The sequence below is a fragment of the Argopecten irradians genome, chromosome 1, assembly GCF_041381155.1.
Source record: "Argopecten irradians isolate NY chromosome 1, Ai_NY, whole genome shotgun sequence".
NCBI lineage: Eukaryota > Metazoa > Mollusca > Bivalvia > Pectinida > Pectinidae > Argopecten > Argopecten irradians.
In genome coordinates, this window is record NC_091134.1 from 40,028,794 (window position 1) to 40,049,796 (window position 21,003).

The 21,003-nt window shown below is 33.8% G+C and overlaps 1 protein-coding gene across 1 annotated transcript in view; it reads right to left on the reverse strand.

Annotated features, from left to right (window-relative positions):
- Positions 1–301: 301 nt before the first annotated feature.
- LOC138327608 (uncharacterized) overlaps positions 302–21,003 on the reverse strand; it is a 29,234-nt gene continuing 8,532 nt past the window's right edge. The window contains exons 10-14 of the mRNA XM_069273830.1: positions 19,830–19,991; positions 12,166–12,318; positions 4,334–4,504; positions 2,231–2,408; positions 302–1,842 (exon numbers count right to left, since the gene is read on the reverse strand). Coding sequence (XP_069129931.1) covers positions 1,718–1,842; positions 2,231–2,408; positions 4,334–4,504; positions 12,166–12,318; positions 19,830–19,991 — 789 coding nt within the window. The 3' untranslated portion in view covers positions 302–1,717. The remainder of the gene's footprint in view (positions 1,843–2,230; positions 2,409–4,333; positions 4,505–12,165; positions 12,319–19,829; positions 19,992–21,003) is intronic.

A 21,003-nucleotide genomic window follows, 5' to 3' on the forward strand; every position in this document is an offset into this window, starting at 1 on the left:
TGCACGGAAACCGTTTCCCGGACGCCGACATAGTGATACCCAAGCGTCGCCCTTGCGTTGCTGGCGACACAAAATGAGAATAAATTATTAAGACAATCATTGAGATGTGCTTCCAGACTTTAAAATTAAGGCTAATTATTTGTCCCCTTACCAACAGTACTTGAAAAGACATCAAGCTGTACATCCCAATCAGTAGCGGTGAACAAAATACGAGTGTGGGTAAGATACTATTCAATTAGAAGCAGTATTTCCTCAAATATCGAAAGAATACATCAGCATAAAAAGTACACGTAACAATGTATGACATATTTTCCAAGTTTTATTCGAATGAGATAATAAAATACGATCCTTTTTTCATTTATCAACTTGAGAATGTTTTACACCTCTGGACACGATGCTTTTACTGCTTCGCATACTTAATTCGAAACTTCAGCAAGCTTATTCGGTCTTTATTGTTCTCTTACAAGTCTTTCATTGTAAAAAGTGTACTTTTGAGATCATTACACAAGATTAACAACTAAACCAGCGGATATTTCGTTAAACAGAATCACCATTACATCGCTATACATATCATGTTGTTAACAATGAAGTATTTGATGTTACCATGTAAATAACGTGTAATAGTGCATCTTAGATGTTCCTCGAGAGTAAATCCTACCAATCCTGGCTCTGTGTGAACATTTACTCTAATCTATACATTATCTTGATGGTGCACTTTAAATCTATACTATCATAAAGAATGTTTCCAGCTCGTGCTTTCCGTATTGCCGTCATTCGTGTTTGATATCTTTAATGCGCGTTTTATATCAAACCTACTTTTCTGTAATCCGATTGTTCCCCATAGAAATATGGATATTTGTGCTTCAGTTTCCAATAAAACATATTGTCTGAAATGGCTAACTTGTTCTCGTTTTATTATATATTCAATAATTCTATACCATGCCGGTATCTACAGACTGGCTTTATCTACACTTCACTTCATGTAAAGTTAAGTTTTACAAATACATTCATGTTTATTTGATATTGGTTTGGACATTGCTTTCAATTAGTGGCCCAAAATTGAAGACGTTTCCTTCAGCCTGGTTGGGTTAAATTGCTTAACAAATCAACTTCAACAGAATGGCCATTGCTTCAATCCAAAACAAGGAAGTTTTTGTTGAATTTGTAAAATACATATGAATTTGTTTCGTTGCATTGGCCAATAGATCCATAATTATTTACCATATCAAAACGCGATATCACAGTCTATAGCAGTGATTTTATTGCTAAAGACTTCAAACATGAGTACTATTCAGACTCACGACATGTTTGCTCCAAGTTTCTGTTATAGATACCTATAATTCGAACATAATGAGTTTAGCTCTTAAGAACATGCAGACTACATAATGTGTAGACAACAGTTCAATAAGCAGACCGTTAGCAATTAAAACAGTTGAAACTTCGAACATAAAAATGTACCCGAAAAAAATTGAATTTAATAGTATTTTCTCCCTCTACGTTAATTTCCTAAGTTTCAGATGTCTTCAATGTCGCTTGCAGTGATCAACACCACTGAAGTTCTACGACCAATTTTCTTTAGTAAAACCATTACTTCATGACCTGATCGGACAAATCCTGATGGACCGTATAAGAATTGTCCTCAATTTTTATGTATTTCATTGGATATATTCCTTGTATGTTATCCCACATCGTCAACTTCACATCGAAAGTGTATCTGTCATTTCTTCTTCATTTGTTTGTACACGAATTTCTTACTGTTGTGTTTCTGTGGTTTTTGGTAGCCAAAGCCTCCTCCTCCTCCCCTATGCGATTGCATCTTTTTGCTTTTACTACCGTATACTTCTGGGCAGGAGTTAAGGGAACTTTATTTATTCTTGCACTATGATCTCATTAATAAATAAACATCTTAAAATATTTTAGTAACTGTAGCTATTAATAGAATTTAAATCCAATTTTGTAATTTAAACATAACAGGGGATGAGTTGTATTTTAACTCTTTATCTTCACTTATGAAGTTTCTACGCTAAAATGGCTTTGCAAAATGAACAAATTCGTCGTCATTCTATGAACTCAACCAACATTAAGCAACAATTGAACAGAAAGTCACAAATTAAAACTATTTAGCACTCAACTAGGGTTTTAGGCATATATGGATGTTCAAATTATCAAACATAAAATGGTTTCAATCTACAAAAAAATTCAACATTGTTCAGGTTTTTGAAAAGGATACCCAAGTCCACAAATGGTGGCACTTTGAAGCCAAAGGACAATGCCGTATTCAGCAGGTCCAGACTGTTGACATCATAGATATTCTTCAACTGATGCGAGGCGAACGCTCTCACATAGGCCTTGTAGGCTTCCTTCGCTGACTTGTTCAGGAAATAGTTCTTCTCAATGAGTTTCTCCAGCTGAAATATACAGCAGTGTTAAATTTTGTTGTTAATCATTGTTAAAAACTGTTTCAGTCATTTCATCTAAACTTTATGTATTTGGATGATCTGTTTAATCCCTTTGCTATCATCTAACTCAATGTACATTTCCAAATAGAGAATCTGTTTCAATCCCGTAGCGCAAAATCCTTAAAATTGTTCTAGCAAGATCATCTAATTTTTTGTGCTACCGTGCTCCTTTAATTTAATGTACACTTCAATTTGATTGATTGAATTCGTTTTAATCGTTTCTATTAGGTTTTATGTGAGCAACTAGTGAGATCTAGTTCTTTATTTTACACAGCACAGACATGTGAAGGACAACAATCAAGAGAAACCTAATTACCCCTTCTTTATATCCACAAGAGAAATGAGAGAAAACGTTAGTATAGCTTAATTTGTAATGTTGATTGTGATGTAAACAGGTTTTAAAAGAAGTTCTCATTAAACGTAACAAACAGAATTGAAAACAACGATCAGAGTCAGAGAGAAGCTTAAAACTGATTTATGAAGGCAGGTGCTCAATTTGAATTATCAAATAGTCAGAGAGAAGCTTAAATCTATTTAAGAAGGCAGGTGCTAAATTTGAATTATAGGGTAAAATATTTGGTAACCGCATGGATTTGATTTTTCCACACGAGGTTTTAAAATCACATTGTCAATATTGCTCCATTTGAGTTTCATGTGAAATTCACATCAATTTTATGTGAAAAATTTCACATGAATTTCATGTGAATCAGAGCAAACATCACTTGAAGCATATTGACTGTGTATTCCGATTTCAAAATATGCGATTTAAATCTCTTCACAATCATCTAGTAACAATGTCCAAGGGAAGAATTCAATCACAATTACATAGGTTTCCAATAAATCGTACTTGCAGAGCAAGTGGTAAAACTATTTCTATTTGGCCTAGCATACAGCGTGATTTATTGGCACACTAGAAGCGGCACAGCCTCAAGCCTATATTTCTGTATAAAGATCATCATTACCAAACTAGACATTAACCAACACAAGTTACTCTGCAGACAAAACGTGCAGTAATTTGCTGGAGGTATACGTTTGGCCACAATATAAGTGTATGTAATCAAGAGTAATTGACTCTGGCCATAAAAGGTTTCCTAAAATCACCATCAATCTTGGAAGAAAGTTAGCTTTGTTGTATGAAGTGGATAAACCTCGATCTACGACCAGGCGTAACAACACTGGTACCAGAGATGTGTGTCCATTAAAGTAAGCTTATAATGGGCTGCTTTGCAGAAAGAGAAAAAATAAACCATCACACTGTTCATTAAAAGGTTGAAATTGATTGAGAGGTGCGATCCACTACAAGGCCAGTCCTAATGGACAAGCTTGTAGCAACGTTGGCTTAAACAGATGCAATATTTTGCAATGTAAAAAACGACATCACGCATTCAGATCCTTTTCTGTATAAGTTTTCTGAAATTAATTTATTTCTTTTCCCATAGCTTGTTTTTAATGTTAACTTAGGTTTGTCTCTGTCATTCAACTTGAGTAAGTTTGTCTAGACCAGACAGCTTTTAACCCTCGCCTTCATCAACCTTCTCATTGAAAATTCTTCCTTAAAAGTACGTCTGCAACAGTCTGTCACTTTAGAAAACATTGCAACCTGACAAGCCGAAATTATTCAATAAAACATGCTCGACATGTTTATACAAAAACCTTAATATTGAAATCTGTGTTTGTAGCAACAAGAAATATAACATATCCTTAGAGCAGTTACAGACATAACTGTATAAAGAGTAGCAAAGTTAATTACATAAATGTCCCCATCTCCTTAAGGAATCGGGACGAGGAAGATATGACAGACATGAGAAGTGCTATGTTTCTTCCTCCCATATTTCTTGGCGCAAAGGAATCAGATTTATCAAGTAGATACTTACCTGAGGCTGTATATTGGAAATCTTGCTCCAGGAAAACTCAAACTCATTCAGTGGTACCTTGGCATGTTTGAGGTAGCGGAGGAAGCCAAGCTCTTCTGGACGCAGAATGAGAAGGGCATGGCCGATTCCACCGTCTCCTCTTGCAGTCCGCCCGACTCTGTGGATATATTCCTGCAAAACAAAAACTGAAAATGTACCCTTTGTGACTAACTACTAATGAATACTTAATGACACTAAATTCAAATGGATTACTTGGTCAACAAATGTCACCAATCACCAAATACCAGTTTCTTTGATCGAAGATATATTCTCACCATATAATACCCAGTTTCTTTGATCAAAATGAAAAATACTTGAAGAGTCTATGTGGTTTTTTCTATATGGCGAGATAATTTTCATCAGTACTAACAATTTTTTGATAATTAGCATTATGCTTTATTTAATACTGCTTGAAACTATAGTTTGTTTTATTTTATCGAATTCATTTTCAATCTTGATATTCTTTATCTAACCTTACATGAATATTTGGTTTGATTTCGATCAAAGTGAATCTAATCTATAATCGTTTTGGTTTTACATCCAACAAACATATTTTTGTCTACTAGAATAATGCATTGCATTAACAAAGTATTAGTATTAAACACACAAAAGTAATAACAGTTCTCTGTAATTGTAAAAAGTCTTTAATGGACAATAACTTCTGTAGGTTCCTGCTCATCAAAATTCTTCAATGATGGGAATACAAAGCAATGTTACACATTTACTAGCAATCACTTTGTCACTGCTTGCAAACATCAAATCCTTACAATTACCGCTAAATGTTCCAAATTAGAGTGAAGAGTGAACGAGTGCATCACTGTATTGAGCACTCCCTGATCATCAGCTAGCAACCTGAATACCACATTCGCACGAACAACCTAACACTAACAATTGCACAGATTATCTAAACAGTATTTACCCACTCTAAGGTTTTGTATGTATCATGGTGTATGATTTTCTTTGTTTTCTATTACAAAAATTCAGACACGTACAAACGTAATTACATGACAAATTCGCTCTTTTTCTGTACACCTGTTGCATAGTACCATTTCGTATCATTTTCTATTTATGAATAACTTCTTAAGCAGATTTACTATCTAAGAATGCCAATGTTTTTGAATGTATATAATGAGGAAAAATGATCATATTGACGAGGATGATGCTTTAAGAGTTCCAAACAGTAAACTCTTGTGGCAATTTCACACCATCTCCCTATGAATCAACATGAACATCTTTCTCCTTATGTTATTGATACAGTGTTATTTTATTTTTCATTTGCATCTTTGATTTATTGAAGAAATTCGCTTTCAATATCAGTAAGTGAAAAGTACTTCCGTTGTGTAATGTTTTCAACATTTTCTAATTTTTCTATTTTTCAGTAGACTAATATATAACTTTCACGTGAATTGAAGCAGACGTTTCCTTCAACATTGTTGGTGATTGATGGCTTGATGTTAAGTCAATAGGGAAGTTACCATTGTATCAGTTAACTATTATCATCAACAGCTCTCATAAATAACAGACAAATGTATATTTTCTCGCAAGAACCTGTTATCAACTGGACAAATGTTGCTTTTGTCTTCGAAGTAGTAAAATGTGGAATCCTCTAGAGAGTTGGAAACCATATTGTATGGTAAAATGTCTTGTAGATTATACTGAAACAATACACTTAACACCTAAAAATGATAATATTTTTTTATGTTTCTGTCATAAGCGATGCTTCCATAACATGAATCAAGTGAATCACACTTAACAACAGTAAAATCAAGTGAAATTCTTTGTTGGCATTTTAAAAACAAAATACTGCTTGCAAAATTTCCAAACAGCATGTGTTCCCGCTGGTGCAATAACAGCATGAAGCAGTTTCAAAACGTGTGACCATTACCGTGTCTGTTTTAAATCGAAACATATTTAAGCACCACAAATGATTGTATACTGCACTCGAGCTGGTGGCTTTTGTCAGCTGATGGTTATGGCTCTGACACTGAACACATTCCAACTCAGACCGTAAAATGGATGTTAAAATCCTCCATCACACATGAAAACTGCTCATCCACAGGAAAAAACACTTCAACTTACAGAGTGAATTCAATATGTCAGCTAATACGAGAGGCAAAGTGTAGGGACCAATACTTAAATCTCGTCCTCACTTTTTTTTCCATTTTATTTTTCAGGGACTGGATTCTGGATTGATCATATGCTCTTATGCATTGAAACGTGTAATTTTCTACACTGCATCATGAAATATCTAGATGATAAATGACAATTGAAAACAAGTTATGACTCATACTTTGGTTTGATCTTGAACATGTGATCTTGCAGGGCTTTACTAAACCTACGGATGAAAATATTACGGAAATCCACGTGCAAATATATTTCCATCAGGTCAAATTATTACCATGAATATTTGACAAGCAACAAAAAGAAGCTCCTATTTCAGCCATACATATCATTGCTATACATCCATATCAGTGACATAATCATAATTCAAATGCAACTATTGCATATTGTCTCTTATTCTTCATAAAGGATATCTGTTTGGTGTCTTTGGCATCATCTATAACAAGAAGACGCAGCAGGAACATACATGTACAGCAGGCTTCAAAAATACATGTACAAAACACAATATGCAACTCATTTCATACATGAGAAGCAGTCCTTGAATGACCCTGGCTGTTAATAAAACGTAAGTTTAGCTAACCAGCTAATGCTAAGACATCTATCAATCCTCCAAAATTGTAAATAAGGCACTCACAAGATCACTAGTTTATGTGCAAGCTTAAATTAGAGTTTGCATGTTGAGTCACTATGGCCGACCTTTCTTTATACTGTGCCATTAGCCCCAGTCTCCCATGTCCCACCATTACATCCATCACTCTCTATTAAAAGCCTGGGGAATTTCACTTCTCAGACATCAAAAAAGGACAAATTTTAAAAAGCATGAAAAATGGATCCGGGAAGTTCTGTATGAGGTAATTTGCATTTGGGACATAATCTATTGATTTTCTCCATGTTTTGGTGTCTTTATGACAAAGAATTAAGATACTGCATGACCTCCAGTTGTATAACTAGTATCCAGTAATACTTCAGTTTATATCTGAGAAATGAGAAGTTGATTGGTCGTCTTATTTATGAGCACATGAATAACTTGATCAGTTATATTCTTGACAAGTAAGACAAAATCTTTCATCTTGAATGACTTAGTTGACCCACAGACTCAATATAAACATCTAAAACTCATCTTGAAGGACTTGTATGTATTTGTTTTCCTTTTTTGGCTTTAAGCTGTCAAATCATCTCTCTGTAGAAATCTGTAGTGATGATCTTTAATCTCTCTTTTTGTTTCTGAACATGTTTTCAAATTAATCTAGCAAAATACCAACAGTCTATCTTTCATTTACCCCCTTTTGTTCACAAATATTCACATGTCTTCATATTCATTAGTATTTACTGTATGATAAGGCGAGTGGGCTCTAAATTTCAATTAACAAGCAAAAGAGAATTACACTTAGGTGTCATCTAACAGGAGATTCATTCAACATGTAATCTTAGAATCCTTCCCGGATGTTACCAAATTTCAGCATTGGAACCTTAATTATTTCAGTATAGAATGGAACATGTTCAAAAGTAACAATTAGTTCACTTCACTGTTTCATCAGTTTGACAACAATGCCCATGCAATTGTTTGAACTGAATCATTTTCACAGCTATGATTTATAGCTATAGATCAACAGAGTTTTATACTTTCCTTCATTATATTTCCAAACAAAAATCATCTGAATAAGGAGAACAGCATTTTTCACTGGAGGCGAGAGAAGAAAATCACATTATCATAGGCTTGAAAATGCATGCATGCATGCACAAAACTGTAGGATTATTTGTAAAATTAAATCAACATTATATAAAAACATTAGCATAGAATACTGGATCAAAGATTTATGAGCGTAAACTACTTCTATAGTGGAATAAACTTATAAAATTATCAAGATTTAGAAGTAAAACCTGTTGAAACTTATTGATTTTCTAAATAAAAGATGCCCTCCAGGCCACATCTGTCAATCAAAAGATTAAAAATTTAGATTCCAAACATGAAAGGTTCTAAAATTTGTATGAGACAGCTAGTTCCTGTAACCTTGTCAACAACCCTGAGAAACATCAAACCAAGGACCGATCCATGTCTGCAACTCATTTTTAATACATAACAAAATTTGATTGCTGTATCAGGTAGCATTTCAATCCTTCTAACCTTATACATGCTAAACAGTCAAAAGGAATACAAAATGAATCGAATCTTCAAAATTAAATTCTATGACAGATTGCATGACTTAATGATTCACATCATTTCTCAAGTGAAATTTCAGCAAGTTCTGGTGTGACAAATTATGTGTTAGAAACACGTCATGTATTCCGCTGTGGCATGCTTTCTAACTGTTCCTCTCACAGAGAATAAATCAGTGTTAGCTCACGACACCAGAGAGAAAACTTACAGGGCTTGGCAAAATGTACATCATTATACCGCATCAAGGATGAAATATGGAAAGACAAGATGATAACCAACTAAACATCACCTACATGAAGTCAAGTGCAGATTTATTTCATAACCATAGTTTAATAGCATGCTATATCTCACATAGCAGGAAGGATTTGTTCATATTTGAATTCAATTTGAAAATTGGAAGAAACCTCATGACTATTATATTTTAATATTAGATATATATCAGTATCATATTCATACATTGTGATGAATAGATGTCTTGGCTTAAGTTTAAGCAAGGACAAATATTTTTGCTCATAATTCTAGTTTTTTGGATTGTTTTTTTAATAATTGAAGTGCCTGGTAGTGTACTTTTTTTGAAAAATTGAAGTACAATTTTAACATTCTATACACAAATATACAAGATATTGATCCTTTTTATGACCGTGGTAAAATGTTAAGCATTAGAAGCTTTACACAATGATAGTCAACAAGCACGAGAACCACAAATCTTATCCAATATGCTGTAGTTTCAAGAAAGAAACAAAAACTCAAATGATAAAATACAACATTGCTCACATGGGACAATTCTTCAAAACCCGTATTTTTTTCCAAACAAGACATGTAGTTATATATTCTGCAGAGAATGACAACTTCGGGTGACTCATTTGCTATCAATTTTTTTTTTAAACGGACACCATGTTATTGTAATTAAAAATGTCGCAGCATGTACTTACTAAGTCATTGCAACTCATCTGCTGCAATTTGCGAATTAAGAATCAGTAGAATTTTACTGAGCACCCTTAAATGTTATCAGTTGTTTGCATTACATGATGCTTTTTTACACAAGGAGGCTTTAAGTTTCAGTAAACAATGTTCCTATATTTTTGCCTTGTATTCGTTTGTCAAAATTTTGGTTGCCATGGTAACAATGTTACTATACACAGGTTTTTGTTTGGACAACTCCTCATAAACTACTGGATCAAATTCACTGAGACTTGACAGTAATATTTGGGACCACTTGTAATGCGCATGCAGGTAATCTTTTGTGAAAATTTTGGTTGCTATGGTAACCTGATCACTAATACACAGGTTTTTTTTTTTATTTGTCCAGACAACTCCTATCACTGCATTAATTTCAATGAGACTTGGTAGATGTAGTTACCATTGTGTTACCATGGTTACCCGGTCACTTCCCTTTATACAGGTTTTAAAATATGGAAATATAATCAATGGAGTTCGGCTTGTTTTTTTTTAAATTGTACATAGATGTTGTATACAACATTATATTACTTTCAAAACAAGTCAGACACCTCTAATAAAAGGCAGTAGTTCACTCAGCTCTGTGTGGTTGTAGTTTCAATAACATTAATTTTCACACCATAAATGAAATTGAGCTAAAGCATTTCAAGTCCAATAAAACATTGTGTCAGACTAAAACACAGACTTTATCGAATTAATACATTATCTTTAACAAGTGAAGAGCTCAGTGTGAAACTGTTGTCACTTGAGAAAGGTGATAACTGAACTACAGTATATGCAGCTATGGTTTTAATAATCATTTCTGGCTCATCAGATGCAATGCAGTCTCATTGTGGTAGAAAGTTGTCAGACACTGCATTGAATTAAATCACCCCTAAAGAACATTTGAACTCTTCTATTTCAAAAACTGACGCAGTCCATTTTGAAATTTCAGGGGTGAATAATCTAGTATGCATTGGACCTAGCTACCAATTCAATCAAATGTAGCAGCTAGTAGACATATCTTGATTCATCTGTAAAACCAAAATGGTTTTTGTAATTACTGACTGGATGTTTTCACCATGCAGAGCCCTTAATGGTGAATTGAAAACATTTTGTTGATTGTTGAGTTTGTATCATGTATGTGTCAAACACGTCCTATTAACAGCCTGTGTCTGTGAACAATGTGTCAGGTAAGAGGATGTCAAACTATTGGTCATAATAGGAAAAAACTTCACATTAAATAATCAATTTTCAAATATATATTGAACCTTATCAAAACTGTATATATATAAATGTAGCACCTCTCAAACACAAGGGGAGATAACTCCAAAACAATTACATGCAATCGCACAGCACCAGTACATACAACTTTTGTAAAACAAGGCAGGCTTCTCTAATAATAATCATAGATGAACATTTGCACCCTCCACAGATAACTCGTCATGACTGGCTCTCAAAGAGAACCTCCCTTTGATTGTAATATCTCTACATAAACATAATAGCTCTACATAAACATATAAAGCTGTATGTTGGCACCAAATGCTCACCAATAACATATATCTTATAACTTGTTAACCAGTGCAATATAAGACTGACTTTGTTTTCATTTCCAGTAAAAGACCTGCTTTGTTTACTGGCTAGTTTGCCTTATTGGAAGAACATGGAGCTAGTTGCTGCAGCCAAACATGAAACAATGTACCACTAATGAAAGTGCTATGTATCATGCTCATCTCTCTACATGATTCTGCCATATTTACAGTCGACTCACACTTTCCTGATGTTCCTTAAATGAAATATCTAATACCATACAGTGATGGTGTGTTGATTACACTTATCAGTCTTTTTATGTCCCATCCTTATCTCCTAAACATTATATTTTATTTGTGTACTCATAACATTTGGAAAACAAGCTGGATGATAGGTGTTTTTGACATAACCACTTTGTCTTCATTGTTTTTTTCAAGGAATTGTTTTCAATTTTGTTTGCCCTATAAGATAATGACATGTATACTGAACACATCATTCCAAAAGTGTATAATCACACACCAACAAATGCTTCCCATTAGCATTATGGTAAATAAATTACAAATGTCAGTAATGATGAAATATATCTTCTATGTATCATCTGGATTCACATTAGAAGCCTAAGGAACAACCAATCATCAATCAGCGACCAATCCCAGTTCAGTTTAACTATTTCCTCTACAAATCAAGGAACATGCTGCTTGATGTTTAATAATCTCCCTCCTGGCCAAAGTGTTGACACTTTCCCTTACTCTCAATTCAAGGTCTGTTCGCATAAAACGTCTTCAGGAATTAGATTTTCTAAATCATTATACTTGAAGTACTTTGCAGAGAAGGACAGAAATTTAAATGATACAGGAAACTTTTTCCCCATATTGTAGTGATCAGGAATTTAATATCACAATTTTATAATATACAAGGTATTAGCATTGGCAATGGGATTGTTTACTGATCCCAATCATGTAGGGAGAAAAATCACAGAAGAATTAACTAGTACTGCAATACGATGGAAATATGACAATAAAACAAAATAATAATAGAATAGACCAACCTTTGGGTCATCTGGAGGGTCATACTGGACAATCCAGTCCACACGAGGGATGTCAAGTCCTCGGGCAGCCACGTCTGTACATAACAAGATGGACTCTGTCGCGTTACAGAACTGGAAAAAGGTCTGGGTTCGCTTCTGTTGTTTTTGCTTACCCTGTAAAAACACAAGTACAAGATAAAATCATAGAATTATCTTTGTAAACTACAACTAATCAACTTCTCATCATCATCACTTTCATCTTAATATTTCAAATGATGATCAATTGTAGTTGGTATTGTTATCTTTCCTTTTTGTCTCGATAATTAAATGGAAATTGTAATTAAAACTACAGTACTTCAAATTTTGAAATTACATTGAAAGTACTTTTCAAAAGATGGTTAAATTGGTTTTAAAAGGTCAAGGTAATTGATAGACTAGCATTACATGTCACAAATGCTTTCTGTTCCTTCCCATTTCATGATGGTGGATGTGGGATCAACAACGTTTGTAGATAGTCAGTGTTACAATCCTTAAGTAGTCATTCCTGTATCATAATATCTTACAACCTTATGGCCAAAGCTTGTTTTCAACCTCAAATATCAAAGAGAATTATTTCAAATCAATGAAAGCTTTGTCTCCAGTGAAATGTGTAGGTGTCTTTAAGAATAATGTATTTATTGGGAGGGCTATTATTCTACAAGACATAAGAGTCCTCATGACCTCACAAACACACCATTATAAGATATATCCATTTATCTTCTTAAATATAATGATCCTTCATAATGAGTGATGTACAAATATCTATGATTTTCCTGAGTAAATCAGATGTCAAAGTGATCCTTAGTGTATGTAAAAACAAAACAAATCCATTAACTGTTATAAATGATAAAACAAATCATTTTACAGGGTATCATTATTCCAGGAAAATTCCTACTTATTGAAAGAGGAAGAACAGGTCCCAGTTTTGTTTAATACATATGATTATCACTTACGTTCATAGTATGACAACCTTTACATACAATGTATTTCTGTAAGGCACATTAGATGACAGCCTGTAGTATTTTTGAGATTGGTCTCCTTGTGATAGCAGAAACTGAAGCATATAGCTGAAAACTCTACATACCATTTTGTTTCAATTGTAACTACATGAAGGCGGCATGATTGTACTGCATTTTACCAGCAATAAGTAACCCCTCCCCTCCTTGGTATTATATAAGCCCCTCCCCTCTATCAAGTATTTTAGAACTAGGGTCATATCCAGCAACAAGCCACCTACCTATTTATCTATATTATGATCAAAGACATATATCTTTCTTAATTAACATATCAGACTAGTGAGTTTGTCTATATAATTACATATACATGTAGTATTAACATTTTCTGTATATCTATGTTAAATCCCCTCAGCCAAAGTTTACTTATTATGACCTAGGGGAGAATAACTGAGGAAAAGCAGCCCTTTATCACTGACAGGGAGTCTTTACACTGGTTAATAATATAACATTAAGTTAAAACTAACTCCTAAACTTATTACAGCTGGGTTAATTAAGAACCACCATTAGGTACGTGACCTCCAACATCTATGTTCAGGTCAAGGGGATATCCATCACAACATTATACTTATAACTAAATGTACATAACATAAAAAATCTATTCAAGTTAATCCTTAAATGTACATAACATTCATAGGCCTGCATGATATCATATACCCCACTCAGGCCAATTTAATCTGAGTGATGCTTCTGCATTCAGTGTCATATTAAGGCTAGACAAAACTAACTGTCAGGTTGTTTTTACATATTTTAGGCCAAGACAAGTAAAACATATTACAAATACCTCACCAATAGGCTTTAAGACAAGTAAACCAAAGTACCACACACTCTGATATAGCCAAGGACAGACCTATGGGACAACAAGATCTATATAAATGTAAAAGGTAAAATCAGATAAAAATTCTGGCGTTTACAGGATCACAGGGGCTTGACACATGCAGTCCTATAAAAAAAAATATATTGTGTGCTTGTAAATCACAGAATCCAACACTTACCTGTTGAGATAGAGATCCTGAGGTTAAATTTCAAAGTGGGCCAGAAATGTTTTAGAATCGAAGGCATCAAATACCTTAGAAGAATGTATCAGATGTCACAATTTGCTTCGGTTTTGAATGTTGGGTTTTTTTTTAACAATTGAAACACAGCTAATTCTATCAATGTGGTTTACAGACTGTTGGGAGGTCTGAATATTTCTCCATTAGTCACACTCAATCTAAATTGTCTATTATGGGAGTCAGATCTTTATGGTTTTTTCTATACTGTTATACAGGATGGCAAACTTTGGAAAAAAAAGGATACAAGATAATTGTAACATATTCATTTATATGCTTATCATTTAGTTTACAGCAAAACTTCAAACTATGTAAAGCATCTTAAGTGATCCCCACACACCTCCACGATTAAACAAAGTCACAAATCAAATGTAGGGCGGAGAACCCGGAGGTATTCACAAACAGTTTTTTATTTATTAAGATTGCCACCTAAAGCTTAGAATCACTGAATGCATGAAAATCTATATATATAAGTAGTTTAAAATGTTTTTTGATCAAAAGGCATACTCTTATGATTTGAAGTCCCTTGGACCCCAACCTTGATTACTCTGAGAAATTTAAAAACAATTGGTTTTTTTCCAGATCAAGTTTTAGAAAATTATGCCATGATGACTGTAACACTTAACTGCAGGCAAAAATATAATGACAATATAGATTTTTTTGGTTCTTGTTTTCATTCGAATATTGCTATCCTTAAATGAACAAGTTGGCTGTAGGATGCAATAGGATGTCACACCAAATCAACCAATCTTCAAATATTTCACTAACTAATTTTAAATCTTTAAAAAGTGGTCAAGGTCGCAGCCCATCACTGAGAAAGCGAACAACCTACACATCACTTTGTTCAAACAGCATCAGATCAAGGAGTGAACAACAAAAATATTGAGTGATGACGAAGAAAACTAAAAAGTTAACATGTGAGTTTTTCTCCGGTTTTGACGCTTGAAATGCAAGGCGTAAAACTGACAAAAAGAAATTTCTTTGACTTCAAATGACTGGAATCACTTTGAGTAAACAAACATGATGGTAATGTATTTTGCAGGTAAAGGCATAGTTTTTATCCAAAACTTCACAGTGATGTTGACTGATGTTTTCCTGTAAGTATTTACAATAATGGTTTCACACTTCCAACACCTCGTTAAGAAGATTTTCAGCAAAGTCATTAAGACAAGGTGGTCACACAAAGAACACGCCCTAATAACGAGCTGCTATATATATTTGTATTTTTCAGCGCTATTTCCAGACCTAGTAGACTATAATTTTATCAGCCTTACACTAAAGAGTACAGCACCTAGTGTGAAATCCTCCCACTGTCGTAAATAGAAAATGGCTCCACTCCAGGACAATCTGTTTCAGAATGTCTTTCGTGGCCAATAAAAAAAATTAACAACAATCGACTAATGCATTCGTTAGCAGCTTTCCTGTATTTCATTATAGTTGTTAATAAAGTTAGAAACTACTGCACAATGTAAAAGCTAATCTTTATTTAGAAAGTTACAAGACCAGTACGCGCGTAGCACTGTGCAATTAAGTGATATTATATTAGCGGCAATGTTCTGATGCTAGACTAGAGCTTACACACTTATATAATCTAATTCAGAAACATACAATTACTGTAAAATTAAATTCTATATCGTGTTGGCCTGCAGCAGCCCATATCTTGTGTGGTATCTCTCAGGTTACAACTGAGCTGACATAGCATAAGTAATAAGTGCCACAGCACTCCTCAGATTTAATGTACTATAATATAATTAGAGTTTCAGCACCATTGTAAAATATATTGTATATAGTAAAAGACCTAATTAAATGATTACATACATGTTTTATTTTCTCTTAGAACTTTATCTTAAAGTGAATTAAGGCGATGAATGTTTCGGCAATGTGAAGTAAAATCTCTTAATACAGTATGTATTTTCGCTTAATAGCCTATTTGTGTGTATTTTCACAGTATAAGATTAAAGTGAACAGTCGGGCAAGGATGGCTAAAGTGCAACATCTTAAAACAATACCAGGCATCAAATAGGAGTTTGAGAAATAAATCAATGGATTTTTTTACAACAATGACTTGTAGTGATATTATGACCTTATATCTATATCATAGTTCCAGCTTCATCTTTCCATTCACTCCTTGAGTGGATAAAGTATCTTGCATTCTTCCACTAACTCTCCATCTCTAGGTTGTCAGTGATTTCTTTTAGGTACATTTGGTAATTTACTTTCCCCTAGAGAAATTTTGCTGTATTTTCCCAATTATATGTAAATATTTTCCCAAATAAAGAAATATTCTCCAAAATATACATGGTTTAAGCAAGATGAAATGTAGTGTTTTCCCAATTCAAAAGGTACGGTTACACCTGAAATTACTGAGTATGAAAATCACAGGTTGTAAGTTTGTAATTAATCACAGGTTGTAAGTTTGTAATTAATCCACATGGGGCAGCTAGTTTCCAGGTACTGACTGTAATTTGATGGCTTTTGTAAGGCCTATTAAGGTCATTTTAATTTTTCCAGCTGCAAAACCTGGCACACCCTTATAATATATTAAATGACCCTAGATATTTTTTAACTTGATAGGGCTTGATACTGGTTATAAATATTTTTGACATGCATTGGTGTTTAACATACAATGGGCTATCTACATATTTAAGGTGCTTGCTAGTACACCATGTTAAATATATAAGTAACACAATCTATATTACACACCAATGCATGTCAAAAATATAATAACTATGGGTATTATTTATATCTACATTTTAGCAGATGGAAAATGAAGTTGATTTAGATACATATATAATACTATAACTGTCGCCAGAGTGGACGACTAACACCCACTACTGCACAAATTTAGTAATGTCTCCATAAACAGGGGAAATTATTTTAGCAAAATCAGTTAAGTAGCTTAGGAGCTCGCCTTTAAAGTTATGTCTATACAGACGGACAGACGGATGAACAGACGGACAGCCTGATTTGCGGAGGTTATAAGTTTGTAGATCGTTATAATTAGTTTGTTTAAATCGAGAACATCAACCAGTTGAGGGATGTAATTTGTAATATTATAACTATGAAGTCACAGCTATAGATAACTGACGTCAGAGAAGGACCCCATTCCTGTTGTACCAAAATAAGAATTTGGGCTCAGAGGATTACAGACAAAACAAGAATTACACGTAATTATAAGTATCGCCCGTACCACATTGTTGATTTATAACATAACTATCATGGAATATTTAAAAACAGAATGAAGGAAACGTGAAATGCAACATAATTATGTCCTACTACAGCACCTGAATCCTACAGGCTGAAATGAATCCTGCAACAATACATTCCATAGTCTGATTAAAAAATTTTAAAATTGAATTTAAATACATTTTTATACAGAATATTATTTATACAGATTTCATTCATGTGTTTTTTCTGAAATGAATATAAACCTGCAATAATTAGGTGTGTTGATGTGATAATGATGACCTTTAGCTATATTCCAGGATTAGTACAGTTTAGCATCCCTAAGTTTCACAGCCTCTGCATCCCGCTGCATGAAATGAATCCTGCAACAATTAGGTGTGTTGAGGTGATAATGACATCCTTCAGCTATGTTTAAAGTTTTGTTAGGATTGCACTTAAACTTTTTGAGACACATAGCTAAACGCAAAACTTTAAAGTGAAATGTTGACGACAACGCCACCACCGGCGGAGAAGTAACACCATAGTATTGTCTTTGCGACCTATTGTCGCAGGCGATATAATGAACCAAATCAAGTTTAGAACAAACAATTCTTTGACACATTACTTTTTGTCATCAGAGGGTACGAGTTTATTTCGGTCAACGTCATATCAAAGGTTAGAGGAAAGCCAGAGTACCCTTAGAAAAATAATTGAGCTATATATAATTTGTTCTTGATAACTGCCCCACATGGGATTCAAAGTGTGACCTATAAAGGCCATTATCCACAACTACATTTAAGCATTCCAGCGCTTCATGTTGGATTTGCCTCTGTCCAGTTGTCATTCATATTGGCTATGAATGCCAACTGAAAGACGTTCAATGCTTATATGTACATTTGGCTACAATTTTATGTTGAAATACCAAAGGATTTTGCATCTACAGTGAATTGATCATTCGTTATCGTCAAGGATGGAAAAGCCATTTGAACAGCTGTTTTCCGTGACCGCTGGCACCACAATTGTGACGGTACAATGATAATGATGTCATGATAAGCGCTTGAAGTTCATTGTCTATATGACTGCCAACTGCTTTTGGTAAGGTTACATAGTGGGATTGCAGTGAAAATATAAATATTTATCAATGTAAACATAGTAATTTGCTTCATACTGTTTATTTAAATGAGTCCAGCCAGGTACAAATCTGAGAAAAACACAAACTTCGGTTTTAACTTCATATATAACTGCAGTTTAATGACAAGCTAATTCATTTCATGTAAATAATGTACATGTATGTTACTTTTCCAAGAAGCACATCCTGGCTTTTTGTAACACCATCTCACAACACATTTGTTCTTCTGTAAAGTGTTTCAGCTCATGTCTCACATTCATGCCGTGAGTTTCACACTTCTAACAACCACTACATAAAAAAGCACTGAACAGTTTAGATTAATCACATAACCAAAGACAAATGTGCCAGAACAGTCTGTATAAAAGTCTATATCTACAACACTGAAGTATTCCTTAACGTGCCAAATTCATTATAATCAATTATTTGATAATACCAAAATGCATTAGGCAAAAGATAATAGAACAAATAAGTTCAGATATCATGAAAGTAGACAGTTTGTAAAAATGTGATTGTCAATAAGAATAATTCAGTTCTCTTCAACTACAGAACAAAACCTAATGCAAGAAAGATAACTGTCCTAGATATATGCATGAAAAGCAGACATAGAGTCCAAACTTGTTAAACTTTTTGTTGTTTTTAAACTTGTTAAACTTTTTGTTGTTTTTCTATGTCCTTAATTACATATAATTGGCAAAAGTATTTTCAAGACTTGCTGTATATGTTTATGGTGAAACAAAGAAAAACTACTAATGTTACCGGACAGCTGCCCCATATGTTCTAACACAACGTAGAGAGACCCAGGCTTGTTAGTTTGATGTCAGAAACCATTTTTGCTTTCTGTAATATCCATATATCTTATCTATAAGGACTTGAAATGTTATTAAGACACACCGTATTCGACCCAATAAGCATCCCCATCCATATAAGCGCCCCTCTCCTTTTTAGACTGCAATTTCACTTACTTTGAATTAAATGCAGACTGAAAATATGAAAACTTTTCTTACCAATTTCTTTTGCAAATTAATTCATGGCTTACTTTGTGGAAAAATATTATGAAAGGAAAGTCCAAAATTGTTTCCATTAAGCGCCCCCTGAGATGCTTAAATTATTTAAGAGCCCTGGGCGCTTATATGGTCGAATACAGTAGGTGCTCCCATCACCATATATCAAAGCAAATGGGATTGATGAAATGAACAAGGATAGAATGTGACAGGACGGAACATGCGTCACATCCAAAATATTAAAATTTAGAGTTACTATTTAAGATATAAGTATGGCAGTACTTACATGTATGCACATCACCGGCAGGTCAATATAGTTGAGAAGTTCATGATGAAATTTGACAGACATACAAGAGCTTAAAAACACCATGATCTTCTTCTTCCGATTCTTCTTCAGAAATGTGAAAAGTAGTAAAAATCTTTTGTCTGAAGGACACACCACATAACCCTGGAAAAAAAATAAAGTTCATTATTATTTAGAAATAAAATGCAAGCGAAAGAGACTTTTTATATTTTACAAAGACAGATAATAAGCTCAGGCATTTCAACAGTGACAAAAGTGTTATGGTTATTGAAGGGAAACAAATTATCGGTTTGTAATATTTAAATTACAAAATATTTGTCGACAGAGTAGCACATGTTGAAAATTTAGTACTAATTAGTTTCAATGCATTTTGCATTATTCAATATATGCAGGTATACCTTCAATGAAAATATATGCAAAATAGATTCTCAAACATTAAAGTTGTATTGCTGCTAATTTCACTGTAACGATATGTAACTTAAACATTTGATATTTAAACATTGACATGTAACTTGATGATTTAGCTCCCCAAAAGCACATGTCGGCCTATAAGAGAGCCGAAATCTAGGAATCATATATTCCTGGTTTTGAATAAAGCGCCTTCAATCACCGCCATGTTCAGTGACTTCGGGTTTTGTCGGATTCCTAATTGTATCACGTGACTGACGTTCGACACGACCTGCACGTGGTGAGCCAGGTAACTAGCGTAAGCACACATGTGTTTGTTTACGTTTTCCTTCTGGCCTATATGAGCAAATCATGCTAGTATATGTCCACAGATTGAGTATTTGAAACATCCAATTTACACATTACCGTAAAATGTTGTGTGTATCAAATATTGTAATGTGCGAGCATTATTTTCTTTGTAGATAGAGTCTGGTGAGTTCGACCACATATTTTGTTTATGAAAAATTGTTGATATTTTCTCTTGGTTTCACAACTCTCGTTTTACTTTGAGATTGTCGCGACGATGTTCGGAAGAGTTCGGAATGATTCGGCATCTTTCGAGCCTATTTTTCACGTGTACACGTTAAAAAGAATCTTTACTTTCATAATTAAAGATACTTCCAGTGCTGCAACTTTATAAAAAGTGGTAAAATTAGAAAGTTTAAACCTCAGGCAGACGGAGAAAAATATGTATAACACTTAAACAGTT